Below are 26,921 nucleotides of genomic sequence, written 5' to 3' on the forward strand. Positions count from 1 at the left end.
ATATTTTCCTCTATGAGGTTGTGTTTTTTTCAAACCGTAAATTAACAGTCAATTTCTACACTTGTTTCTTCAATATTTCTTAAAGAATATTTTTGTTTGTATTTTTATTTATTTATTTGAGAGCGACAGAGAGAGAGAGAAAAAGGCAGAGACAGAGACACAGAGAGAGAGAATGGGCGCACCAGGGCCTCCAGCCACTGCAAATGAACTCCAGATGCGTGTGTCCCCGTGAGCATCTGGCTAACATGGGTCCTGGGGACTCAAGCCTCCAACCAGGGTCCTTAGGCTTCACAGGCAAGTGCTTAACCGTTATCTTCATCTCTTCAGCCCTGTTTCTTCAACTTTATCCAGACACAATTAACAGGAAGCTAAGTGTATAAGCATTAAGAATTTAATGCTATGAAAATGTAAGCTCCTCAACAGAGAGGTTAGCTATGTGCTTTGTACTATCCAGCAAGGGAACCAGGTCCTGAAGAAGTTTCCAAGAAGCACTCGGATCTGGTTAATCCCCGTGAGTCCAGTATCTTCTCACAGCTCTCTGCTTCCTATGCTTAACAGACATCACTTTTTTGTTGGTTTGAGACAAGACCTTGTATGAAGCCCATGTTAGTTTCCAACTCACCATCCTTCTGTCTCGGCTCTCTAACTGCAGGTGTACAGGACTCTAGCTGCTTCTGAAACTTCTCTACACACATGTGACCCTTGTGCATCTGGCTTACGTGGGTCCTGGGTATAGTTCAATGGCTGAGCACTTGCCCAGCATGCCCAAGACTTTCTAGTCTTTCTAGTCTTCCCTGCTGCATCACCAGCACTCACCACATAGGAACCTTAGGTTTTCGGTAAGCTTGTGTTAAGACAAGTTAATAAGCATATAACATTAAACATGAATACCTGCATTTGTGCCAAGCAAAATTTACATTCACAAAGAAAAGACCTAGATCAACCTGGGTCTGCTATATGGAGAAGGTAGCATTTGAAAAGGATGAGAGGAGGGTTAGGGAGATGGTTCAGCGGTTAAAAGCGCTTGCTCGCAGGCTGGAGAGATGGCTTAGCGGTTAAGCGCTTGCCTGTGAAGCCTAAAGACCCCGGTTCGAGGCTCAATTCCCCAAGACCCATGTTAGCCATATGCACAAGGGGGCTCACGCGTATGGAGTTCGTTTGCAGTGGCTGGAGGCCCTGGCGCACCCATTCTCCCTATCTGTCTATTTCTCTCTCAGTCTGTTGCTATCAAATAAATAAATAAAAATAAACAAAAAATAAAAAAACTTAAAAAAAAAAAAGCGCTTGCTTGCAAAGCCAGAGAGTTAGATGGTATGGGTTGGATTCCCCAGTACCCACATAAAGCCAGACGTTCAAAGTGGGACATGTGTCAGGACTTCATTTTTGGCAGCCAAGAGGCCCTGGTGAGAATATTCTTTCAATCCCACCCCCTTACCTACCGCCATCTGCTCGAAAATAAAGATAATTTAAAATAAACAGACCATGTTTGGGCAGGATTAGGGAACAATTCAAAGCTAAACCTCCTACTGAACAAATATAAGAGAAGTTGACTTCTGCCACCTGCCTAGAATCTGCGGTATGTAAAAGCGTGATTTTCAGGTTTAAAAAAATATTTTTTTTTTTCAGGGAAGAACGAGAGAGGTGGGGGGAGGGAAGGAGGGAGGAAGAGAATGGGCGCACCAGGGCCTCCAGCCCACTGCAAACGAACTCCATATGCATGTGCCACTTTAGGCATCTTGCTTTACGTGGGTATTGGGGAATTGAATCCGGATTGTTTGGCTTTGTAGGCAAGCACCTTAGCCGCTGATCCATCTGCAGCCCTCTTTAGGCTTTCATTGGACGCCAACACCCCACTAGATCTCATGTCCATCGGTGCACGGTTGTTCCTCCATCTCCGCACAAGTGGCCTGGGCTCAAGGGACGGCCTCGAGAGCGCCCCAGGATGAAACCTTTTATTTTAAGATTTGTATTTGTTTTGGAGAGAGAAATAGGCAGGCAGAGAGCAAATGGGCGCGCCAGGGCCTCCAGCCGCCGCAGACGCACGCGCCACCTTGAGCATCGGCCTTCCTTGGGTCCCGGGAACCGAACCTGGGCCCGCAGGCAAACGCCTCGACCGCTAAGCCATCCCTCCAGCCCGCAGGGCGAAACTTTACTGGAACCTCCCGGTGTCCGCTCCCGTCCACGCACCTCTGAAGGACCTCTCAGGATCACCCCCAAAAACCACGTAGAGGCAAAAACAAACAAACAAACAAACAAACAACACAAAAACGGCCCCCCCCCCCGCGGGGCGAGCGCCCCACCCGGAAGTGACGTCGACGCGCCCGGGTTTTCCCGCCCTGCCTCTCGTCTGCCGGGCAGTGGCGGGAACCGCGGCGGCTGTGGGGACGGCGGAGAGTGTGAGTGTCCCGGGCGGGTGACTGCTGGCCGACAGGGCACCGAGCCGAGGCGACGAGCGCCCCGACCTCTCCCCATCCCGAAGCCCGGCGCTCTGCGGCTCCACGCCGGTCCCTTGGTCCCCGGGGGGAGCCCTCCACCTCCGCCGGCGCTCCCGGCTGCGCACCCCAGGCCTAGTGAGGAGGTGGGTCCTTTCCTCCAGCGTCCTTCGGGACCCTGCTTCGGCCTGTATTGAGTTGTCAGCCTGGGGCAGGAATGGAGTGTACCAATGACGCAAAAAAAAAAAAAAAAAAAAAAACATTTTGCATGGTTACAGATCTGAATATATTATCTTTTATTGAGCATACCTAGGCACCATGCACAGAGCTAGGTGTCTGCAGCCTTTTGTTTAATTCAGTTGCCTTGTGGAATAGGCTTTAACCCCCCCCCGACCCCCCGTTTTTTAAGCAAAGGAAACCGAGGCTCCTGTGTGGGAATGCATTCACCAAATGACGCTGTTCTGAGTAGTGACAAGTGTGTGTGTGTGTGTGTGTGTGTGTAAAGGTGAGTTGCCCTAATACTGAGGATTTTCAGACAGGCTGATGATAGAAGTTCTGGTTGTTTCAAGTCCCTAAAAACAGTCTGGAAGCATGTTCACCAAAATGTTATTAGTTAACCTTGTGTGAGAGGTGTTATAATCTGCCCATTTTCTCATTGTTTTATTTTTGTCATTGAGCACATTATCAGAATAACAGCTATTAAATTATTTATGGGAAAGTATCCCCCTCCCCCAAAGTGTTTGAAGGCCAGCACTGAGTGGCACTCAAGACCCGAAGAAAAGTGAAGGTTCTCAGAACACATGTGATCCCAGCACTCCTTGTCCAGTGCATTTCAAGGTCTGAGCTAGAGCTGGACCCGTGACTGAAATGAGAGACTACAGAGGTCCACAAATGGTTTCATTGTTAGCCACGTTCATCGATTCCTTTGGAATTCATTAAAATTCTGACATAAGATTTATATTCGTTCTGTAACTCCTTGGCTATAAATGGATATAAGTTGTTTTGTGGCCCTCAGCACACTGCATTCAGGGCATCCTAACTAAGTTATGAGGAATGCTCTTTATTAATGGAGAGTGCCTTTGTATGAGGTTAGTGTGTGCTTTCAGGCAGAACATAATTGTTTAAAAAAAAATACTTCCTTTCTTCTTGTCTGTATCCAGGCAGAATAACCATGCAGGCATTTCTAAAAGGTGCGTCTCTCAGTACCAAACCACCATCAACTAAGGACCGTGGAGTAGCCGCTACTGCAGGAAGCAGTGGAGAGAACAAGAAAATCAAACCTGTTCCATGGGTGGAAAAATAGTAAGAACGCTTATATTTTTGCTGAGATAATTAATAAATTGCCTTTCTAATCAGTCAATTTTGGTCACTTTTCTTTTTAGTATAAAGGAGAATTATTTGCTTTTTTAAAAGCTGCCTTTGAGCCTGGCATGGTAGTGCATGCCTTTATTCTCAGCACTAGAGAGGCAGAGGTAGGAGAATTGCCATGAGTTCTAAGCCACCCTAAGACTGCATAAGATTATGTAGTGAATTCCAGATCAGCTTGGGCTAGAGCGAGACTCTACTTGAAAGACAAGTACAACTAAAAAAATCCAAATAAGGGCATCATGTGTTTGATTTGGTACCAAGACTGCTGTAAAAATACATGTTTTGGGGGCTAGAGAGATGGCTCTGTGGTTAAAGGTGCCTGCTTGTGAAGCCTGACGGCCCAGGTTCGATTCCAACGAACCCATGTAAAGCCAGATGCACAAAATGTTGCATGCACCTGGAGTTCATTTGCAGGAGACCTTGGCATGCCCATTCTCTCTCTTTTTGCCTATGAATATAAATAATAAAAATATGGACTCTTACTAATGAATTTAGGGCTTCACTTGCTAGACAAATATTCTGCCATTGAGATATACCTCTAGCCCAAAACTCTAGTTTTTTAATTTAAAAAATATGGATGAGAGAAATCTAGATATTTGGTGTCCTAGAAGCTCAGATAACAATGGATGGGATAATTTGTGTGGCAATTGGACAGACTTCTGCAGGTAAGGCACTTGCCTGTGAAGCCTGAGGACACAGGTTCAATTCCCCAGTACCCACATAAGCCAGATACACAAGGTGGCACATGCATCTGGAGGCCCTGGCATACTCATTCTCTTTCTTCTCTCTCTCCCTCTGCTGCCTCTCTCAAATAAAGTATTTTTAATGTATTTTTATTTGTTTATTTGAGAGAGAGAAAGAGGCAGACAGAGAAAGAGAGAATGGGCACACCACTGCAAACGAACTCCAGACGCATGCACCCCTCTGTGCATCTCGTTTACTTGGGTCCTAGGGAATCAAATTGGGGTCCTTAGGCTACACAGGCAAACACCTTAACCACTAAGCCATTTCCCCAGCCCTAAAATATATTTTTTTTAAATGTATGAAATATCTGAGCATGATGGCACACACCTTTAATCCCAACACTTGGAAGGCAGAGGCATGTGATCACTGTGAGTTCAAGGCCACCCTGAGACTACATAATGAATTTCAGGTTAGCCTGAGTTAGAGTGAGACACTGCCTCAAAAAAACAAAAGAACAAAACAAAACAAAGGTATAAAATAAAATCCTGGGCGGGGCTGGAGAGATGGTTCAGTGGTTAAGGCACTTGCCTGCAAAGCTTAATGACCTGGGTTCAATTCCCTAGTACCCACATAAAGCCAGATGCACAAAGTGACACATGCATGTGGAGTTCATTTGCAGTTGCTAGAGGCCCTGACATACCCATGTGCTCGCTCTCTCTTGCAAATAAATAATAATTTTTAAAAATATTCATTTATTTGAGAGAGAGAGAAAATGGGCATGCAAGGGCCTCTGGTCACTGCAAACAAATTCCAGATGCATGCATGGCCTCAAATAAATAAACATTTTTTTATTTAAAAAATACTACTTAATTTCTTATGCAAGCAGAACAGGTAGAAGGTTAAAATAATCATCCTATCAGGTTGTATTTGCTTAAGGTAAATACAAATGAGGTTTCTACCTACTTCCAATTAGGACGCAATTTCTCATCTTATTACTAATATATTAGAGGGTTTTTTTGCTTTTTGTTATTTTGGTTTTTTTGAGGTAAGGTCTTGCTGTAGTGCAGGCTGACCTGGAATTCACTATGTAGTCTCAGGGTAGCCTCTAATCCACAACTATCCTCCTTCCTCTGCCTCCTGAGTGCTGGGATTAAAGGCATGCACCACCACACCTGGCTCTAATATATGAGAGTTTTCATTAGTATTTTAGCAGAAGCAACACTTGAGACTTTCATGTGACCGCCCTCTCCTTTCTTCCCCCAGTAGACCAAAATGTGTGGATGAAGTTGCTTTCCAGGAAGAGGTGGTGGCAGTGCTGAAGAAGTCTTTAGAAGGAGCTGATGTAAGTAGCAGACAGTGCTTGATGTCCCTAGGAAATTTAAGACTTACTTACCACCTTTTTCCTTTATTTTAGCCTTTGCCTTCATTAAATGCACTGTAATTCCTTGATACTATTTGTAAAACCAGTTAGTTCACCAGAGGGCTGATAAGCATCTCCTCCTGTTTGGCTTTGTGTTGCCCTGTTTTAAAGTATTCAAGTAAAGGGCTGGAGAGATGGCTTAGTGGTTAAGGCGGTTGCCTGCAAAGCCTAAAGATCCTGGGTCGATTTCCCAGGACCCACATAAGCCAGATGCACAAGGGGGTGCATGCATCTGGAGTTCATTTGCAATGGCTGGAGGCCCTGGCATGCCCATTCTCTCTCTCTCTCTCTGTCTTTCTCTCAAATAAATAGATAAAATACATATTTAAGAATAAATAAATAAAGCATTCAAGTAAAGAACATTGAACAAACAGAGTAGATCCTTTCCTCTATTAGCTTTAATTTGTAGTGAGAAAAGATAGAATAAACAAGTAAACCAAGTAAGTAGACATGAACAAGTTATCTATAAATATAATGGTATGTGTTTTGGAAATATAATTGTTTATCTAACTTCAGATTTGGTTTGAACTACAGCATTTAGTCTCACATAAATCAAGCTGGTCTTCTAACTCACTGTGTAGCCAAGGATAACCTTGAACTCCTCATCCTCCTGTCTCCACCTCCCAAATGCTGAGATTATGTGCCTGGTTTTGTTATTTGCTTTTGAGGAAAGAACGGGGAATGGATAGAAGCCTGAAATTCCCTTCATAAATAAGAGGTATTTAATTCCAACTTTGCAGATTTACCTAAGTAGAGCAGCTATAAAATAAGCATAAATATTGATTCGGTTGAAAAGATTAGAAAGACACTGAGGAAAAAAAAAAAACAGTTTGTGAGAAAGCAACATTTACATACCATTTATATTAAGTATCTTTGTAGTTAGACATGTATAGTCTCCATCAGCATACCTTTCCACAGACAGTTGCAGCTATTATTGTCATGTTTGTTCCAGAATATGATTTATAAAAATTAAAATTTTATTTCTGCAGCTACCTAATCTCTTGTTTTATGGTCCACCTGGAACTGGCAAAACATCCACTATTTTGGCAGCAGCTAGAGAACTCTTTGGGTAAGTGCACATCAGCCAAACAATCAGCTTTGTTGATGTTTTTTTCCCCTTTGGTTTTGCCAGGTAAGGTCTTGCTCTAGCCTAGGCTAACCTGGAATTCACTATGTAGTCTCAGGGTAGCCTCGAACTCATAGCAGTAGTCCTACCTATGCCTCCCAAGTGTTGGAATTAAAGGCTTGTGCTACCATGCTCAGCTCAATCAATCTGTTTTTCTTGTTGTTGTTGTTTGTGTGTTTTTTGGTTTTTGGTTTTTCGAGGTAGGGTCTCACTCTGGTCCAGGCTGACCTGGAATTAACTATGTAGTCTCAGGGTGGCCTCAAACTCTCGATGATCCTCCCACCTCTGCCTCCCAAGTGCTGGGATTAAAGGCGTGTGCCACCACGCCCGGCAATCAATCTGTTTTGAAGGAAGGATATCACACCTTTAATCCCCATACTCTGGAGGCTAAGGTTGGAGGATCAAGACTCGCCTGGGCCACAGAGAGTTTCAGGTCAGTGAGATGTTGTTTCCAAAAGAAGGAAGAGGGATGCATGCACACACACCCCACAAACACACACACATATTTGACTTTTTCCATGAGATCCTAGGGTTAATTTCTATTTTTAAAATAATTTATTTGCTTATTTATTTCCAAATATATAGAGAGAATGGGTGCACCAGGGCTTCTAGCTGCTGCATATGAACTCCTGGTGCATGTGCCACTTTATGCATCTGGCTTTATGTGGGTACTGAGGAATTGATCCCAAGTTGTTAGGAGGCTTTTTAGACAGGTGCCTTGACTGCTGAGTCATCTCTCCAGCCTCTAAATTTTTGTTTTCAGACCCATGACTCCTTTATTCTTTCCCCAGTAAATTTTGTTTCATACATCTTTTGTGACCTTCATTGTAAACCTTGTTCAAATGTTAGAATATACATAACACACGAGTTTGGGGTTTTATTATTGACAAGTTCCAAAATTATAGACAATAAGCCATAATATTTCCCTCCTCCCACTTTCCCCTTCACAATTCCACTCTTCATCATATCTGCTTCCCCTCTCATTCAGTCTCTCTTTTATTTTGATTTCATCTTTTCCTCTATTATAATGGTCTTGTGTAGGTTGTGCCAGGCACTGCAAGGTCATGGCCATTTTGTATCTGAAAGAATGCATTGTAAGGAGTTGTATCCTTTGGTTCTTACATTCTTCCTGCCACCTCTTCCGCAATGGACCCTGAGCCTTGGAAGGTGTGATAGAGATATTTCAGTGCTAAATACTCTCTGTCACTTCTCAGCACTATGGTGCCTTTTGAGTCATCCCAGTGGTCACTGCCATCTGAAGAGACGCTTCTCTGACCAAAAGTGAGTGTAGCATTAATATACAGATATGAAAATTAAGAGAAGTGCTTACTGGGCAGTTTGGTGAGTATAATATGTGCATTTAGCCAGACAGTAGCAGGCGACAAACCCCTAGGGCTTATGACTTCCCCCATCATAGGTTTTCAGTATCTGGCATGTATTCCCTCCTGTGGAGCAGGCCTCCAGTCCAATTAAGACAGCGGTTGGTTTCCCCCATAATAGACATGCCACTATTTCACCTGTTGGCTCATTTGGCCTGGCTGGCCCAATTTAAGGCTTGCAGTGTCCACTGTTGTTTATCTCCACTGATGACTTCTCTCTCTCACTCCCATGGAGCTGCATACAGTGTAGCTTTTTCCAACTTTCTGTTAGCTGGTCTATAGGGAAGGGAGTAGGTTTTCAGCTCAGTTTCAGCAAGATTTCTCAGTAACCTTGTAACCCAAGCATGTAGTCTTCAGCAATACCTCTGTCTGTCTGCTATCTCTCTCTGCTTGCAAATAAATATATATATGTGTTGATTCCACAGCTCAGTCATAGACTCAAGCTACCTAATCTTAGCAGTGTACTTGTAATGAAGTTATATTTATTTTGGAGTAGGACAGTCCACATTATATAAGTTCTATATCCTTTATGAAGTTATGTTTATAACCAAGAATGGTGGTGCACATCTGTCCTTACACCACTAGAAGACTAAGGCAAGGAGACCCATGAGTTCATGGCCAGCCTTATCTGTATAGCAAAACCTTATTGTCAGGGGGGAAAAAAATGAAAGGATAGACAAAACAGCTGAAACGGGTTTTTTAAAAAATAGTTTTAAAAAGTATGTATTTGGAGCCAGGAGTGGTGGTGCACACCTTTAATCCCAGCACTAGGGAGGCAGAGGTAGGAGGATCACTGTGAGTGATCATCCTAAGTTCGAGACCACCCTGAGGCTACATAGTGTGAAGTCCACATCAGCCTGGGCTAGAGTGAGACACTACCTCAAAAAACAAAAACCAAAAAAATTTATAGCAGGATGTGGTGGCACATGCCCTTAATCCCAGCATTCAGGAGGCAGAGGTAGGGGGGTTGCTGTGAGTTCAAGGCCACCCTGAAACTCCGTAGCAAATTCCAGGTCAGCCTGGGCTAGAGACCCTACCTCAAAAAACAAAACAAAAAAAAAAGGGAAAAAAAAGGATCACCAGGGCTTCTTACTACTGCAAATGAACTCCAGATGCATGCACCACTTTATTTATCTGGCTTTACATGGGTACTGGGGAATCAAACTCTGGCTGTCTTTAACAGCTGAGCATCTCTTCAGCCCTGAGACAGGCTTTATTGGGAAAAGCCTGAGAAGGGCTCTGGGCAGGCACATCAGGAGCAACCTCCCTTACAGACTAGGGGATTCTTATCAGGGCCAAGGACAGGGCCATGGGGTCATTGGAATTTTTTTGTTGTTGTTGTTTTTGTTTTTCGAGGTAGGGTCTCACTCTGGCTCAGGCTGACCTGGAATTCACTATGTAGTCTCAGGGTGGCCTCGAACTCAGTGATCCTCCTACCTCTGCCTCCCAAGTGCTGGGATTAAAGGCGTGCGCCACCACGCCTGGCTCATTGGAATTCTTTTATTGCAAAGCATTCTTGCTTGCCTGGGGACATAGACTACCTCAAGGAAATGATTATTAGACGGGTGATTTGGGCCATTTCTGAGGACTAGAAACTTATGTATTGTAAAATGGCAATCAGTGCTCAAAAATTGAATACATTCTGGTTCTAACACCTATCTCCAAAATGACAATAATAATCCTAAACTAAATGTTGGGCTTGGGAGATGACTCAGTGGATAAAGATGTTGTGGTACAAAGGTACCTGAGTTCAGATCCCCAGAACCCATGGAAAACTGGACACACATCTATGGTGAGGCAGATACAAGACAATCTCCACAAGCTCATGGGCCAGCTAGCCCATGAAAATAGCATTGAACGGTGACAGACCCTGCTTCAGTCAAAGGTGGATGGTGAGGACCAACACCTGAGGTGATCCTCTGACTGCCACACATACACTTGTGGTACCTATACTCACACATATGCTGTGGCTCCTGCACACCTGCACTCACACACTCAAATACACAAACAAAAAAGTCATTTGCACCTGGGTTATTGTGGTTGTTTTGATTTTGTAATAGGCCCGAACTCTTCCGATTACGAGTTCTTGAGTTAAATGCATCTGATGAACGTGGAATACAAGTAGTTCGAGAAAAAGTGAAAAGTTTTGCTCAGTTAACTGTGTCAGGAAGTCGATCAGAGTAAGTAAACCTGCCTTCCCTTTGTAATATGTCATTGTATTTGTTGTAAATACAAGCTATGATTTCAGTGTTTGAAAGATCAAGGGTTGCAAATGTGATCCCCAAAGTCATGTGTTGATGGTATTTAAAGTGAGGCATTTGATAGGATGACTCTAGGATTAGAACAGATTGTGAGATAAGGCACCCTAGTAGCTTTATAAGAAGACAGACCCATGTTAGCCTGATTGCTTTTGTCTTGCCATATGATGCCTTCTGTAATGTTAAGAAAAACCTAAGTAGATGCAATCCTACACATGTTTCAGGGGATGGGGCCATGTGTTTGTATGTATGCACGTGGACACACTATTGCAGGTGCTCATGGCCAGAGGTTGGCATTGGGTGTCTTCTTTGATCGCTCTCCTCTTATATACTGGGGCAGAATCTCTCACTTGAACCCAGAGCTTACTGCTGGGCACTTAATCCTATTTCCACCTCCCGAGTGCTGGCATTACGGGCAGGCCACTGTGCCTATCTGACATTTACTTGGGTGCTAGGGATCCAAACTGCAGTACTCACTCTTATACAGCAAGTGCTTTATCCATTGAGCCATCTCTCCAGCCCTGTCATTTTTTTAAATTACCCAGTCTTGGGGACTCTGTTAGAGCAACATAAAACAGACAAAGATGAATTCAAAGCAAATGGGAATGCTTGCATATGGGGCCACGTTGGGGAGGATGGGAGGTAGAAGTGCAATGATTTAAGTTTCCTACTCTCTGGCATAACCAGGACTTACAGGAACCTAACACTGCCACAGCCCATCTTTCTTTCAGAGCATGTGGCCTCACTCTGAATTTCAAATCCCACCCTGCCCCTGACCAGTTAGTTCTGCCTGTCTCCAAAGTGGCCAGTAGAGGCATGAAGCCCCCCTTCCTTCCTCCGCCCCTTCCCTCTTGCCACCTGGAAGGTATTGGTGTCAGCTGAAGCGATGACACAGTGCATCCAACAATGCAGTCTGGCATCCATGGAGGCTGAAGAAATGTTGGGATGCTTCTAGAGTTTCCTGAACCAACGACATGAACAATGACAGTAGGACCAGCTTACTAACATCAGCCTGATTGTTGATAGATACCACTGTATGTCTCATAAGGCTGTTTTGGTTGCTGACCATATGTTCTACAAATTTTTTCAGGAGTTTACTCGAGAACCTTTATGAGCTATAAAATGTTAGCCTTTTGTCATTTAGTTCACATACAGCAGAATTAATGACAGATAGAATGCATTAGAGTCCTTAAAGCCAGTCAGAATCAAAATTCAAGTCCATAAAGAACAGCTACCACAGGAAAAAAAATGAAGCCAAAACTGGTCGTGGTGGCACACGCCTTAATCCCAGCACTTGGAGGCAGAGGTAGGTGGGTCAACATGTGTTCAAGGCAAACCTGAAACTACATAGTGAATTCTAAGTCAGTCTGGGCTAGCTAAGGTAAGACTGTACCTCAAAAAAAATCTAAAAGAATGTGGGTGCTGGAAAATTGACTTAGCGAGCAAGCACTATAGCAGATATTATCAGCAGGTACTGTCAAGGTAATAGAAATGGACAAGCAGGATATGGTGGCGCATGCCTTTAATCCCAGCACCAGAAAGGCAGAGGTAGGAGGATCGCTGTGAGTTCAAAGCCGCCCTGAGACAACATAGTGAATTCTAGGTCAGCCTAGGCTAGAGTGAGACCCTACCTCGAAACCTACCCCCTCTCCCCCCACCCAAAAAAGAAATGGACAGAGTAAAGATGGCTATATGTCAAACCCCACAGGTAAACAGGAACACATAAAATCACATTACTGAAAGAATCAAGTGTAAAATATGCTTAAAAAAAAAAAAAGGTAGCTTTGAGTCAGGCGTGGTAGCACCCACCTTTAATCCCACCACTCAGGAAACAGAAGTAGGAGGACCACCGTGAGTTCGAGGCCACCCTGAAACGACATAGTGAATTCCAGGTCAGCCTGGACTAAAGTGAGACCCTACCTTAAAAAAAAAAAAAAAAGGTATCTTTGTGAGCACACATTGTAATAATACCTAAATTGTTACCATCTTGAAGGTGGCCTCAGTAAGAAATAAAGACCTGGGGGAAAATTCATATAACAATGAGAAACACTTTGGCTACTTAGGACATTTTAAAGACCATTTTCAGAAACATGGGTGAAAACTTTTTGAATGTTCAATTGTCTAGTGATTTGCTAGAAATAGCACCTTCAGGGCTAGAGAGATGGCCTAGCGATTAAGGCACTTGCCTGTAAAACCTAATGACCCAGGCTTGATTCCCCAGGACCTCTGTAAAGTCAGATACACAAAGTGACACATGCATCTGGAATTTGTATGCAGTGGCTGGAGGCCCTGGCATGCCCATTCTCATTTCCTCTCCTTGCAAATAAATTTTAAAAAATTTTAAGCTGAAAAGACATAATGACAGGACAGCTATGCCAGTTTTAGAATGAAATATATATTTTTAAATATGTATTTTAAAAGTGTACTTGGGGTTTTTGAACTGATATGGGTGCTTCAGTTTCCTGAGTACTAAGATTGCAGATATGATCTACCGTGCCCAGGTATTGTGCTATGGCTTTTTTGTTTTTCATATTTCTATTTATTTATTTGACATAGAAAGAGGGAGAGAGAGAGAGAGAATGGGCACTCCAGAGCCTCCAGCCACTGCAAACGAACTCCAGACACGTGCGCCCTTTGTGCATCTAGCTAACGTGGGTCCTGGGGAATCAAACCTGGGTCCTTTGGCCTTGTAGGCAAATGCCTTAAACACTAAGCCATCCCTCCAGCTCCCCCACCTTTTAAAAATATTATTTACTTATTTATTTACAGATAAAGAGGGAGGGAGTGAGGAAAGGAGAGAGAGCATGGGTGCTCCAGGGCCTCCAGCTTCTGCAAACTCCAAATGTGTGTGCCCCCTTGTGCATCTGGCTAACGTGAGTCCTAAGGAATCGAACCTGGGTCCTTTGGCTTTGCAGGCAAACACCTTAACCGCTAAGCCATGTATTTTTCCAGCCCTGCCATGGCTTTTGGCCAAATAAAAAGTGCTAACCTATGTTAAGTGTGTAATTTTTTTCTACTTGGATTACTTGGAAAATAAACTATATCAACCACACATTTTTTTTATTATTTATTTATTTACTTACTTATTTTGGTTTTTCAAGGTAAGGTCTCATTCTAGCTCAGGCTGACCTGGAATTAACTATGTAGTATCAGGGTGGCCTCAAACTCACGGCAATCCTCCTACGTCTACCTCCCGAGTGCTGGGATTAAAGGCGTGTGCCACCACGCCCGGCCATAGATAAGTTTTAAAAGACTGTCAATACAAGTTTCTGCAAAATTTTCATGTTAGATCTTATTTTCTTATCTAAATTATGAAAATAGCCCAAAAATGACATTTCGGCTATAATGAATTTTAACTTGCTTTTACTATGAAGAGCATTTACTGAAATTTTGTATATTTAATTTTTTATTTTCTTTTTTAAAATTTTATTGACAACTTGTATACTTACAGACAATAGACCATGATATTTCCCTCCCCTCCTCTACTTTCCCCTTCACAACTCTGCTCTCCATCATATCCCCTCCCTCTCTCCCTTATTCTCTTTTATTTTGATGTCATCATCTTTTTCTCCTATTATGAGGGTCTTATGAAGGTATTAGCTACCAATATTTGGTTCCAGCTTACACACAAGTCTATACATTTGTAGCTAGTATCCACATGAGAGAGAACATGCAACATTTGGCTTTCTGGGCCTAGATTACCTCACTTAGTATAATCCTTTCCAGATCCATCCATTTCCCTGCAAATTTTATAATTTTATTTTTCTTTACCACTGAATAGAACTCTATTGTGTAAATGTAGCACATCTTTATTATCCATTTATCTGTTGAGGGACATCTAGGCTGGTTCCATTTCCTAGCTATTGTGTATAGAGTGGCAATAAACATGGATGTGCAAGTATCTCTAAGGTAGTGAGAAGAGTACTTAGGATATATGCCAAGGAGTGGATCATATGGTAAATCTATTTTTAGCTGTCTCAAGAATCTCCACACTGATTTCCACGATGGTTGTACCAGATTACATTCCCACCAACAGTGTAGAAGGGTTCGCCTTTTTTCGCATCGTCACCAACGTTTATTGTCATTTTTTTGTTTGTTTGTTTTTTGAGGTAGGGTCTTACTCTGGCCTAAGTTGACCTGGAATTCACACTGTATTCTCAGGGTGGCCTCGAACTCACAGTGATACACCTACCTCTGCCTCCCAAGTGCTGGGATTAAAGACATGTGCCACCATGCCTGGCTCATTTGTTTTCTTGATGTTAGCCATTCTGAAAGGAGTGAGATGGAATCTCAAAGTGGTTTTCATTTGCATTTTCCTGGTGACTAAGGATGTAGAATACTTTTTTAGATGTTTATATGGCATCTGTATTTCTTCTGATGAGAACTTTCTATTTAGTTCCATAGCCCATTTTTTAATTGGGTTGTTTGATTTCTTATTGTAATTTTAATTTTTGTCTTTTCTCCCTTTCTTCTGGTCATATTTGCTAAGGGTTTATCAATCTTGTTTATCCTTTCAAAGAATCAACTCTTTGTTTCATTGATTCTTTGGATTGTTTTTGGTTTCTATTTCATTAATTTCTGCCCCAGTCTTTATTATTTCTTCCCTTCTACTGATTTTCAGTTTGCCTTGTTCTTTTTCTAAGGCTTTAAGGTGAAGCATTAAGTTGTTTGTGAACTCTCTAATTTATTTTTTTGTTTGTTTTTCGAGGTAGGTCTCACTCTAGCCCAGGCTGACCTGGAATTCACTATGGAGTCTCAAGGTGGCCTCAAACTCACGGCAGTCCTCCTACCTCTGCCTCCTGAGTGCTGGGAGTAAAGGCGTGTGTCACCATGCCTGGCTCTGATTTCTTTTTTGTTTGTTTGTTTGTTTATTTTTCAAGGTAGGGTCTTACTCTGGCTCAGGCTGACCTGAAATTCACTCTGTAGTCTCAGGGTGGGCTCGAATTCTCAGCGATCCTCCTACCTCTGCCTCCCAAGTGCTGGGATTAAAGGCGTGCGCCACCACGCCCGGCTATGATTTCTTAATATAGGCACTTAGAGCTATAAATTTCACTCTTAGAACTGCCTTCATTGTGTCCCAAAGGTTTTGGTATGTTGTGTTCTCATTATCATTTGCCTCTATGATTTTTTTTATTTCTTTCTTGATTTCTTCATTGACCCAGTCATCATTTACTATTGTGTATTGTTTAATTTCCATGATTTTGTGTATGCTCTATAGCTTTGCTTGCTAGTGATTTGTAGTTTGATCCCATTGTGATCAGACAGAGTGGAAGGAATTATTTTAGTTTTCCTGTATTTGTTAAGATTTGCTTTGTGTCCTAATATGTGGTCTATTTTAGAGAATGTTTCATGTGCTGCTGAAAAGAATGTATTCTGTAGCATATGGATGAAATGTCCTGTATATATCTGTTAGGTCCATTTCTTCTATTACCTCATTTATTCTAGATAGCCTCTCTATTTTTTGCTGGGATGACCTTCCTTATCTTTCCTAACGAATGTTGGACTGAAGTCTACCTTGTCAGGTATTAGGATTGTGACCCCTGCTTGTTTTATAGGCCCATTTGCTTGAAACACCATTTTCCAACCTTTCACTGTAAGGTAGTGTCCATCTTTTATAGAAAGGTGAGTTTCTTGGAGGCAACAGTTTGAAGGATCCTGCTTTTTAAACCCAGTCTACAAACCTATACCTTCTGGTTGGGGCATTGAGGCCATTAATATTAAGCTATTATTGAAAGGTATATATTTTTTTCACCATTTTCTTGTTTTGTAGTTCTTCCAGTTTTACCTTTGCTCTCTTGTGTAACTAGTATTGTGAGTATGGTTTGTTTTTTCCAGGTTCCTTATGTGTGTGCTTTCTTTGTCTTCAATATGGAGGATCCTCTCAAGTATTTTCTGTAAAGCTGGTTTTGTTTTCAAATATTCCTTTAGCCTACCTTTGTTGTGGAATATCCTTATTTCTCCATCTATTTGAATGGATAGCTTCACAGGATAAAGTTGACAGTTGTTATCTTTCAGAACTTGGAATACATCATTCCAAGCCCTTCTGGTTTATAAAGTTTGTGTTGAGTCATTACTCAACTGTGCTATGATCCTGATGGGCTTGCTTTTGTAGGTGACTTGCCTTTTCTCTCTAACTACTTGCAACATATTTTCTTTGATTTGTGTGTTTAGTAGTTTAATTATTATTTAATTATTAATTATTGCCAGGTTTTTTTCTGTTTGGTGTTCTAAAAGCTTCTTGTATCTGCATCAGCATTTCTTTCCCAATCTGGGGAAATTTTTTCTGTGATTTTGTTGAAAATGCCTACTAAGCCTGTTGATTGAAATTATTCTCCTACTAGTATACCCTGAATTCTTATGTTTGATCTTTTCATAGTGTCCTGACTATCTTGAAATTCCCACTCATATCTTCCTATTAGCTTGTCTTTCTCTTTGTTGGACTGTATTAGGTCGGCCAACTGGTCTAATAGTTTAGATTTCTCTGCTTCATCCATTCTACTGATGAGACTTTCCACAGAGTTTTTTTGACTGTGTTCTTCAGAGCTAGAATTTTAGCCTGTTTTTTTGTTTTGTTTTCAGTGTTCAATTTCCTTACTCATGTCTTGTAACGACCTCCTAGAATTCACTATGGAGTCTCAGGGTGGCCTCGAACTCATGGTGATCCTCCTACCTCTGCCTCCTGAGTGCTGGGATTAAAGGCATGTGCCACTACGCCCAGCATTCTAGTTTTTTAAACACAGTAGTTCCCTCTTAGCTGATGCTTTAGTTTCCATGGCTTCTGTTACCCATGGTCAACTGTGATATGAAAATATTAAGTAGAAAATTTCAGAAGTATTTACTAAGTTTCACATTGTATATTGTTCTGAGTAGCATGGTGAAGTGGCATTCTGTCCTAACCAGGGCTATGAATCATCCCTTTAAAATCCAGCATGTACACTCTGCACATGCCACCAACTTAGTGACTTTATAGCTGTCTCAGATGTCAAATCACCTGTTGCCGCAGTATCAAAGGGTCTGTGGTTCAAGTTAAAAGTAAGCCTTTTCTCTCTCCTTGTTTTCTTCACCTTAGCCCAGGCTGACCTGGCACTTACTCTCTTGCCCCAGGTGATCCTTCTACCTCAGCCTCCCAAGTGCTGGAATTACCAGGCTCTGATCTGAGGAAGGAGGGAGGAGAGAGGCTGTAGGTACATCTGGAGTTCTTGCCACTGTGAACAAACTCCAGATGCATGTGCCATGTTGTCAGTACTGGGGAACTGAACCCTGGCCAACAGGCTTTGTAAGCAAGCCTGTGAGCCTTTTCTCATTAAAAACCCTCAAAGCACAAGAACAGTGATTCCAGAAGCTTCAAAACATTGTTATAATTGTTGTACATACCAACAGGACAAAAAAGTGTGTTATAATTGTTGTATGTATTAGTTCAATGTTGTTAGCTTTCAGCATCCCCTGGGATTCTTGAAACATTCTCCCTGGAGATAAGTTGTGGCTACCATGTACTGAAAACACTCAAGTATTATCTCATCCGAGACCACAAAAACATATATTGATAATTAACTCCTTTGTTTCTCTGAATTAGTGGGAAGCCATGTCCTCCTTTTAAGATTGTAATTCTGGATGAAGCAGATTCTATGACCTCAGCTGCTCAGGCAGCTTTAAGACGTACCATGGAGAAAGAGTCCAAAACAACCAGATTCTGTCTTATCTGTAACTACGTCAGTCGGTATGTTTATTGCCAAAAATAGATGCTAAGCAGCTCTTTTTGACACATAGTATTTGTGGGGTACCGTGTGACAGTTTTACATGTGTGATCCAAAGAAAAGTATCTTTTGCCTCAAACATTTCCAGGCTACTTTGAAATGTAGGTACCAACATGTATTTTTTTTAACCTCCAGAATAATTGAACCCCTGACCTCTAGATGTTCAAAATTCCGCTTCAAGCCCCTGTCAGATAAAATTCAACATAAGCGACTACTAGACATTGCGGAGAAGGAAAATGTCAAAATTAGCGATGAGGTAATTTGAAGTATTAGTTACCATAATGACTGATTTCATAAAGAGATCCTGAAGCCAATTTAATGTGTGCCTTTAGTTCTTGATGCCTTTCACCAAGGTTATGCTACATGAGTGACAGATGAAGTAGTTCCAAAACCAAGTAGTGACTCCAGAGGAAAATGTCTGAGACCTAGAGCAGGGAGATTTCCTGCGTATTAATGCAGACTCTACAGTAAAGATCTGCATAATTCCAAGTAGTCTAAGAGAAAGCTCTTTTATCCATTATAACACAACCTAACCACAATTTGAATTTTGTTTTTCAAGATAGGCTGACCTGGAATTCACTATGTAGTCTTACCTAGGGCTCACTGCTATCCTCCTTGCTCTGCCTCCCAATTGCTGGGATTAGAGATGTGTCACCACACGCATATTTGAGGTAGGGTCTCACTGAAGCCCTGCTTTGCTTTTATGTGGTCCAAAAATAGGAATACTTTTCACCTCAGCTAGTTCCTTTCTGAAGGGAAGATTGTCATTCCATTGGACAGATGTCTGCTAATCATCATAGCAATGAAAATACTCAAATTTTATTAGCTCTATATTAAAAACAGGTGGTTTTGCTCCTTTCAAAGTACTTAAATTGGTCATAACTAAAAATAATTATCTTTAGGGAATAGCTTACCTGGTTAAAGTATCAGAAGGAGACTTAAGGAAAGCCATTACATTTCTTCAAAGTGCCACTCGATTAACAGGTGGAAAGGAGATTGTGAAAAAAATAATCACGGACATTGCTGGGGTAAGACATCCTGAAACTTTTGGATGTAGAAAGTTCTGTCATTAACATATACCAATGTGTGTGTTTGGCTGTAGAAAGTTTTCTCATTAACATATGCCAATGTGTGTGTAATGCTAGAAATAGTACATAATGCATGAGACCATCAAGTTTCCTAGTCCATAATTTTAGGAAAAAAAAAAAAGCTATCTATGGTCTCACTATTGCCCAGACAGACCTCTAGTCTCAGGGTAACCTCGGAAATCATGGTCATCTCTACCTCTGCCTCCCAACTGCTGAAATTAAAGGCATACATCACCAAACCTGGATACCTACACAGGTGGTGCAAGGGATCTCGCAGAAGTACACATAGCTTATGCTCATCTCCACTCATCTTGCTGTATGGTGAAAAATAACACGCCCTCAACTAAGAAGCTAACCCTCTCTTGCCTTTAGGTAATACCAGCTGAGACCATTGATGGAATATTCGTTGCATGTCAGAGTGGCTCTTTTGACAAGCTAGAAGGCGTAGTAAAGGTAACGTATGATGTCATTGTTTGCTGTTTGCAAAGGGAAATTATGCTGACTTCTTTTTGGTTACAGGACTTAATCAATGAAGGCCATGCAGCTACACAGCTTGTTAACCAACTTCACGATGCAGTTGTGGAAAATGAAAACCTCTCTGATAAACAGAAATCTGTTATTACAGAAAAACTTGCTGTAAGTCTTCAACATGTGTTTTCATTAACATCAATTAAAATTACCTGTAGGTTGATTATTCTATTTTCTTACAGGAAGTTGACAAGTGCCTGGCAGATGGTGCGGATGAACACCTGCAGCTAACCAGCCTTTGTGCAACTGTGATGCAGCAATTGACTCAAAACTGTTAATACTTAACAAATAAAATAAACAAGGAACCCTTAAAGTGAATATACAATTTATTTAACATTAACTTCATTTAAGACATGTGCAATATGGCAATTTTACTGGGAGATTAACCCTACCTAGGATGATTGCTTGCTGAGGCTTAGCAACAGGGTCCAGTTCACACTGAAGCACTAATTAAATACTTTATTGAATAAATACAATACCAAACAAATGCATTCAAATGCTTTAAAAAAAAAATCAAGGCCCTTCTATTCAGGCTAATGAGAAATACAATAAAGGCAGATATGCTAGTTTAACATAATTGGCTGACTTTATACAGCACTTATATCTTTTAGTCCACAAGTATATTATTAAATGATAGAGAACATCTAATACAACCATTTCTACAGAACTAGGAAATAAATTTCTAATAAAGAAAGGTTTTACAGACCCCATCTTTTATACCCACCCCAACAGTCTAACTCTAAAGAGGATAAAGCCAATGCTTTTCCTCACAAGAGCTCAGGACTAAAGTCACTTTGCTATCAAAATCTGTGTTTGTGATCCGTTATGAGCATTGAGACAAGATTCAAATATTCCCAAAGAAGCACAATGCACGTTGTGATCGCCTATTCAGCAACAGGGAGCACTGCATTCAAAACTCTCATCCCAGGAATTAGATAAGGTCAGCCACATTCATGGGCATTTCCTCCACTGTAGTATTGTAGAAAGTCTCAATGTCACGAAGAATCCTCTTGTCTTCTTCAGTAACAAAGTTTATAGCCACACCTTTCCTCCCAAATCGACCCCCTCTGCCAATTCTGTGTAAGAAAAAGAAACCAACAATCAGAATGTTACTTCTAAAGTATGACTTATGAACATGACGATCCACTTGTTAACCATCAGCTGCTGTTTACTTATCAAGGTTATAGTTCGTGCTTGTAATTGGAGCACTAGCTGCTAAAACCAATATCTAGAGAAAAAAATCTTCCTTTGCAGTTAGTGCCAAAGGGATTCAAGGCTTGTCTGGCTGCAAAATGAGATTTTTATCAGGCGCCTTGAGCATTATAAAGCAGATGACAGTATTGTGTTTGGGGTAGTGCAATTAAAGCCCATACCAAGTGGGCCAGCCAAGAGCAGTTGTCAGCCTGGGACAGATGTGAACACCAGGGATAAAACAAAGAGAACAGTTATATAATCAATCCATTTCGACGCACTTCTGGAACTGTAAACTGTAAATACAAATGCTACAAGGTTAACTATTTTCTAACACAACTTTTCCAGTGGGAAAACATTTGGTATGGTGACCCAAACTTATCACTGCTTTTTTTTGCTCAGCTTTTCACACGTTATATACTCAAATTACTCAAACGTGTTACACCTCCATACAACTCTCTACCTTCCTATAGAGAAACCAAGCAATACAAACCACCTACTGCTCCCTAAGAGAAATGCTAACAAAATGCCTTGGGCTCAACAACTTAAAATATCAAATAATCAGGACAAAAGAAAATCAAATATAAATACCGACTCGCTCTTTTTACAGTGTGCTGTTTCGCTTATGATTCCACGTCCTAAATTAGGTCAACGACGTTTCTGAGCGCCATCTCGTCATCAACTGCTGCTATCGACTCCTGTATTTTTTAAAAAGTCTTTTTTTACATCATATAACAAAGTACAATTCAATTTATTTAGGGATAAAGGCCACTATAACTAAACCAGGGATTCAAATTGCTACCAGGCGACACCAAGAAAATCCCAACTATAGAAGAATCACCAAAGAAAGCACATGAACACAAGAGCATCACTAGGAGTAAAAAAAAGCGCAAACTTAAGCTAAGACCAGAAAATATAAAGAAAGCAACCTGATCTGTCTGTGTTTGCACAACCTGGGCAACATTACAAGTTTTCCCACTTTGCTTTAACCAGTCTCCCAAGTACACTAAGTCTTCTTACTGAATCTATTTCCTGATGACATTATAGTTCACACAAATCAGTCAAAAAGCAGTAAATGAATTTCACAATACACCAATAAATAGTGAAGATGCTGTATCCTCACCTGTGAATATAGTTTTCACGATTGGTAGGTAGATCATAGTTTATAACCAATGACACTTGTTGCACATCAATCCCACGAGCCTGAAAATAAAAGTGTTCTGTTTAAAATCCCAGTTCAACAAACTGTTTATGCAATGTAGGCCACAAAATAGTAATGAACTATACTAAGGTATAGCCCACTGTGGAGTGTGGTCTGAATTGTTCTCCCAAATAGCACATGTTGGTAAAGGTTATTTAAAGAACCTTCCCCCGCAATAGCTAAATTGGTAAATTTAAAAACAAAACAGTAGACAACTTACCAACAAGTCAGTCGTGATCAAAACACGGCTTGACCCTGATCGGAATTCCCTCATGATAACATCTCGCTCCTTCTGGTCCATGTCACCATGCTGCAACCAAATGAACCAACCTTAATTCAAGACGCTCCTTTCAGGGGCTAGGGAGATGGCTTAGTGTCTAAGGTGTTTGCCTGCGAAGCGTAAGGACCCAGGCTCTCCCAGGACCCACATAAGCCAGATGCACAAGGGGGCGCACACATCTGATCTGCAGTTTGTTTGCAGTGGCTGGAGGTCCTAGTGTACCCATTCTCTGCCTTTTCCTGTCTCTCACTTAAAGTATTTAATAAGACTCTCCATGCAGGTGAACACAATTTTAGCATGTATGAGACCAAGCGTCCCTGGCTGCTACAAAGCAGACAGGTATAGTTAAGAAACAGTATTGTTTTGAGCAGGGGGAACGACAATATAGCACAAGCCAGCTATAATGTAGTTAAGTCCTGCTTTATTAGACACAATTAAGCAGGGTGTGTTGTGGTTCATGCCTTTAATCTCAGCAAAAATAGGAGTTAAGAGATACGATTGCTGATTTCAAGGCCAGCCTGGGAACTATAGTTTATTCCAAGTCAGCTTGAGCTAGACTGAGACCCTACCTAGAAAAAAGTGATTAGACACAATTAGCTCAGTAACACCTCTTACCAGAGCAGAAACTGTGAAGTCCCTGGCATGCATTTTCTCAGTGAGCCAATCCACCTTACGCCTTGTATTGAGAAAAATCACAGCCTGTGTAATTGTCAATGTCTCATACAAGTCACAAAGCGTGTCCAGCTTCCACTCCTATTAAATGTCAAAGAAAAGTCTTATTTAGTATCCAACTAACTTTTCATTAAATTCACTGTTTCTATCTAAGTACAATATTGCACCAAATCTTAAGACACAGGACACCGGACATTAAGAAAGAGGTCCACCCCAGTCTTTGGGATCTGGTGCAGTTACTCTTCTTCTTGTGTGTACTCTGCTAGCATTATTACAAAAACCAAGATAGGCTCCTAATTTTTGTAATTTTAGCACAGTGCTTATACAAGAAGGAGGAAAAAAAGAAACCTGGCCACATTTTTATTTGTAGTTGGACAAATTACCTCTCTTTCAACATTAATATAAAACTGTTTGATTCCTTCAAGGGTTAATTCTTCCTTCTTCACCAGAATTCGAATTGGATCTCTCATGAACTTCTTGGTCACTTCCAACACATCAGTTGGCATTGTGGCAGAAAGCAACACAACCTTGAAAAAAGAAATAATGCTGTTAACACATGGAAGTAGCAGCACTTTTTTACAGTATTCCTCAAACAAAAATGTTTGACACCAAGCGTCTCTGTCTTACTATAGAATAATTAGACAGAGATAGTAATGTATCAAATGCTTTCAGCAGGGGGAACGACAATAGAACACTTCAGTTATATTGTAACTGTACCTGCATTACACAAAAACTTTTGTAGGGTAAAATGTACCTGCCCTAAATAAAACTTCTGAAAAAGCTTACCTGAATGCTTGTGTTTAGTTTTTGGAAAATCTCATAGATTTGATCCTTGAATCCCCGGCTCAACATTTCATCTGCTTCATCCAAAACAAACATTTTGATCCATTTTGGAGCTGTTAAAAGTCACAAGTAAAAAACAGGTCATACTGTTTCAAATAGGACCATAATTTTAAAACCCTTAAAAGGCAATACTTACAAAGGTATCTTCTGTTTAACATGTCAAACACTCTTCCAGGTGTACCAACAACAATATGTGGTGCTTCAGCCTGCAGCTTCTGCATTTCATTTCGAACATTTGTTCCGCCAATGCAAGCATGACATGTTGCTCCCATGTAGTCCCCAAGAGCTAAAATTACCTTCTGGATCTGAAAGTCAAAAACCATAATTATTCTATATAACTAAGCTTGATTAATTTCCAAAGCATAATGGCAAACGTGGTCTGCCAACAGCTTTTTAATGCATGCATGATAGCTCAAAACTACTTCCAAGCTTACAATGCAGACTGACTCAAATAGTTACACGTTCCTTTTTTGTTCTGTCTTGTCAGACCTGGGACCCTTTTGCCCTCAACACCAAGGAGGAAATTAAAAGAGCTAATAAACTTCTTCACCATGTAGGGCATAGCAAGTTCTGGATTCAATACTGTTAATTTCTCCTAGATAATACTGTGCTTTATCATAACCTTGACCTGAATAAAGCGTGCAGCTTTGTTTACTTCAAAGCCAATATAGTAGTGAACTTTGAAAACACAGCATGCAACAGATGCATCCATCACAAACTACTGAGACAAGTCAAATGATAACATGTCACTGCAGTTTTCATGTTGCACAACTGCATTCAAATTTTTTTTAACTGGGTACGGGTGCAGAACCACCCTTAACAGAAACTTTTAATTGCTTCAATCTCATCAGTTGACATACAACCCTATAGCCATATCTACATGCCCAGTGCCTGATTAGCTTTCCATACAAACTCCCTGCATGCATGGACAAATAAAAAGGAAAGCTCTGATAGGACAATTTATACTCAAAAATCTTCAGTTGTGAAACCTGAAACCTATGCAACACGCAAGCAGTTTTTTTTAACTACACTATCAATACCTGTTGAGCCAGTTCTCTGGTGGGGGCCAATACTAGTGCTTGGGTCTCCTTGAACTCAATCTCCAATTGTTGCAGGATGGAAATAGCAAATGTGGCTGTCTTGCCAGTACCTGACTGAGCTTGAGCAATCACATCATACCCTAAAAAAAGTAGGATACATATTTACCGATCCCACAATCAAATGGTCACTTCTACACACCACGTATTCCAGTTGGAACATCAATTCCCGAATAGTTTAGTGATCAGCAAGAGTATTGTCTTCATTTCAGGTCAGTCCCGAAAGATGATTGCCATCATTTCACTTTAAGGAACACGCACAAGTGCTAACAGTCCCCCAGGTTACTTTCCCTTTTAGGGTCCGTGCATATGCAGAACAGTGAATTTATTTTTTTAACACAGTTAAGACTTTTTTTTACCTTTAATACAAGGAATAATAGCTCTCTGCTGAATAGCTGAAGGCTTCTCAAAACCGTAAGCATAAATTCCACGAAGTAGAGACTCCTTTAAATTCATATCATCAAAGTTATCAACAATCTCATTCCAGTTGCTCTGTAAGTTAATAGTAATTTTTTTTAAACCGAGTAATACGAAGGGGACTTTTCCTTTTTCTAGACCTTCAAAAGCCCACACCCATTTCTCACCTCGATGACACCATCGGGGTCCATTCCCTCTGGGCCGCCATGTTCTCTGCTGACAAGAACACAGCAGTTAGCACACAGCCCTTTCCCAAGGGCGCTAGCCGTACCTTTTGTCCCCCCCCACCACCGAGGTAGGCTGTCGTTCTAGCCCAGGCTGGCTTCGAACTTACGACCCTCCTACCTCACCCTCCCAAGTGCTGCGATTAAAGGCGTGCGGCACCACACCCAGGCTGCCATACTTCAATGAAATAAAAGGCAGACAAAAACCGAGGCTGCGGGGCACAGCAAGCACCAACGCCGAGTCCGGCCGCGCACCCACGAAGGGCGAGCCTTCCCCAGCGCCAGGCTCTGCCATTTCGGGGAGGTCAGCTCTCGCGAGAGGTCGGCGCGTCGAGCTCCGCCCCTAACTCTGCGCTAGCCGGCGTGATTGACGCCAGCGCAAAGGCCAGGCCAGGCCGGGCAAAGCATATGCCAACGGCTCACCGGCGCCCCGTCCGCAGTCCCTACGGCGTCGTGACCCCTGCCAGAAAGCCGGGGAACCCGCCGCTGCGGCGCGGCCGGCTGCCCTGCGCCCGTCGCAGCCTGCGCCATGGCTCCTAACTGCCTGCTGAGGTCTCGCCACCCTGCGGCCTCTTCCCTTCTCCTACCCAGCCTTGTCAACACGGGGCCCGGGCTGTCGTGGAAGCTTCTCGAAGGACACCCGGGCGCCGCTGTAGATTACCCTGAGGGAGTCGCCCGCCACGCTAGCTAGCGGGCTGCACGCCGGTTCGTGAGGCCGCTCGCCCGCCCGCCGCTCCCGACCGTTGCCCGCCACGGGCGCCATACCTGTTATAATCCGCGGAGCCACCAGACATGATCCGACGAACCGCTCAGCGCCCGACTGGAAAGACCGCCGCACCGCGACGCCCGCCTTTTATAGGCTCGTGGCCGGAACCCGTTTCTGGCGGAGGAATTTTCTCGTCGCTCTTCGATCAGCCACGGAATTGTGATCGCTACCGGCCGATCGTTCCCTCGGGCGA

At 42.1% G+C, this 26,921-nt stretch overlaps 2 protein-coding genes and 5 non-coding genes across 15 annotated transcripts; 1 reads left to right on the forward strand and 6 right to left on the reverse strand.

The window, feature by feature from the left end:
- The first annotated feature begins 2,346 nt into the window (after positions 1-2,346).
- Rfc4 (replication factor C subunit 4) lies at positions 2,347-20,350 on the forward strand. Of its 3 annotated transcripts, none has more exons than XM_045149317.1 (11): positions 2,347-2,396; positions 3,593-3,734; positions 5,748-5,826; positions 6,894-6,973; positions 10,470-10,589; positions 18,241-18,384; positions 18,557-18,677; positions 19,324-19,449; positions 19,882-19,962; positions 20,029-20,145; positions 20,220-20,350. In XM_045149317.1, exons 2-11 carry the CDS (start codon positions 3,604-3,606, stop codon positions 20,313-20,315), a joined length of 1,095 nt encoding a protein of 364 aa, XP_045005252.1. In that variant the 5' UTR covers positions 2,347-2,396; positions 3,593-3,603; the 3' UTR covers positions 20,316-20,350. The 3 variants fall into 3 exon arrangements, with proteins under 3 accessions (XP_045005252.1, XP_004654582.2, XP_045005253.1); XM_004654525.2 differs by lacking the exon at positions 2,347-2,396 and adding an exon at positions 2,405-2,578; XM_045149318.1 differs by lacking the exon at positions 2,347-2,396 and adding an exon at positions 2,919-2,937.
- On the reverse strand, positions 20,346-26,830 carry Eif4a2 (eukaryotic translation initiation factor 4A2). Of its 7 annotated transcripts, none has more exons than XR_006637157.1 (12): positions 26,728-26,790; positions 25,906-25,954; positions 25,681-25,813; positions 25,265-25,404; positions 24,361-24,529; positions 24,168-24,277; positions 23,765-23,908; positions 23,325-23,462; positions 22,650-22,739; positions 22,352-22,431; positions 21,824-21,926; positions 20,975-21,113 (listed from the first exon to the last, which is right to left on the reverse strand). XR_006637157.1 is itself a non-coding variant. In XM_045149312.1 (11 exons), the coding sequence occupies exons 1-11, from the start codon at positions 26,754-26,756 to the stop codon at positions 20,969-20,971; spliced, it is 1,224 nt and encodes a 407-aa protein (XP_045005247.1). In that variant the 5' UTR covers positions 26,757-26,829; the 3' UTR covers positions 20,346-20,968. The 7 variants fall into 7 exon arrangements, 5 of the variants coding, with proteins under 5 accessions (XP_045005247.1, XP_004673341.2, XP_045005249.1 ...); XR_006637158.1 differs by having other exon boundaries at positions 20,976-21,113; positions 21,820-21,926; XM_045149312.1 differs by lacking the exon at positions 21,824-21,926 and having other exon boundaries at positions 20,346-21,113; positions 25,906-25,951; positions 26,728-26,829.
- Positions 22,484-22,620, reverse strand: LOC123461303. The gene has a single exon (XR_006637592.1). It is a non-coding gene; the product is annotated as a small nucleolar RNA SNORA4 (small nucleolar RNA).
- LOC123461258 lies at positions 23,007-23,131 on the reverse strand. The gene has a single exon (XR_006637547.1). It is a non-coding gene; the product is annotated as a small nucleolar RNA SNORA63 (small nucleolar RNA).
- Positions 23,538-23,715, reverse strand: LOC123461385. Its single transcript, XR_006637664.1, has one exon. It is a non-coding gene; the product is annotated as a small nucleolar RNA SNORA81 (small nucleolar RNA).
- On the reverse strand, positions 23,980-24,104 carry LOC123461259. Its single transcript, XR_006637548.1, has one exon. It is a non-coding gene; the product is annotated as a small nucleolar RNA SNORA63 (small nucleolar RNA).
- LOC123461390 lies at positions 25,501-25,568 on the reverse strand. Its single transcript, XR_006637668.1, has one exon. It is a non-coding gene; the product is annotated as a small nucleolar RNA SNORD2 (small nucleolar RNA).
- Positions 26,831-26,921: the final 91 nt, after the last annotated feature.

Source organism: Jaculus jaculus, chromosome 5, assembly GCF_020740685.1.
Source record: "Jaculus jaculus isolate mJacJac1 chromosome 5, mJacJac1.mat.Y.cur, whole genome shotgun sequence".
Taxonomy (NCBI): domain Eukaryota; kingdom Metazoa; phylum Chordata; class Mammalia; order Rodentia; family Dipodidae; genus Jaculus; species Jaculus jaculus.

Coding starts and splice junctions, on each gene's coding strand:
- Rfc4 (XM_045149317.1), top strand. CDS start 3,604: ATGCAGGCATTTCTAAAAGGTGCGTCTCTCAGTACCAAACCACCATCA. Junction 10,590..18,240: donor GTGTCAGGAAGTCGATCAGA/GTAAGTAAACCT, acceptor TCTCTGAATTAG/TGGGAAGCCATGTCCTCCTT. Junction 19,450..19,881: donor TAATCACGGACATTGCTGGG/GTAAGACATCCT, acceptor TCTTGCCTTTAG/GTAATACCAGCTGAGACCAT.
- Eif4a2 (XM_004673284.2), bottom strand. CDS start 26,756: ATGTCTGGTGGCTCCGCGGATTATAACAG. Junction 25,405..25,680: donor TATTATTCCTTGTATTAAAG/GTAAAAAAAAGT, acceptor TACTTTTTTTAG/GGTATGATGTGATTGCTCAA. Junction 23,463..23,764: donor ATATTAATGTTGAAAGAGAG/GTAATTTGTCCA, acceptor GACATTTAATAG/GAGTGGAAGCTGGACACGCT.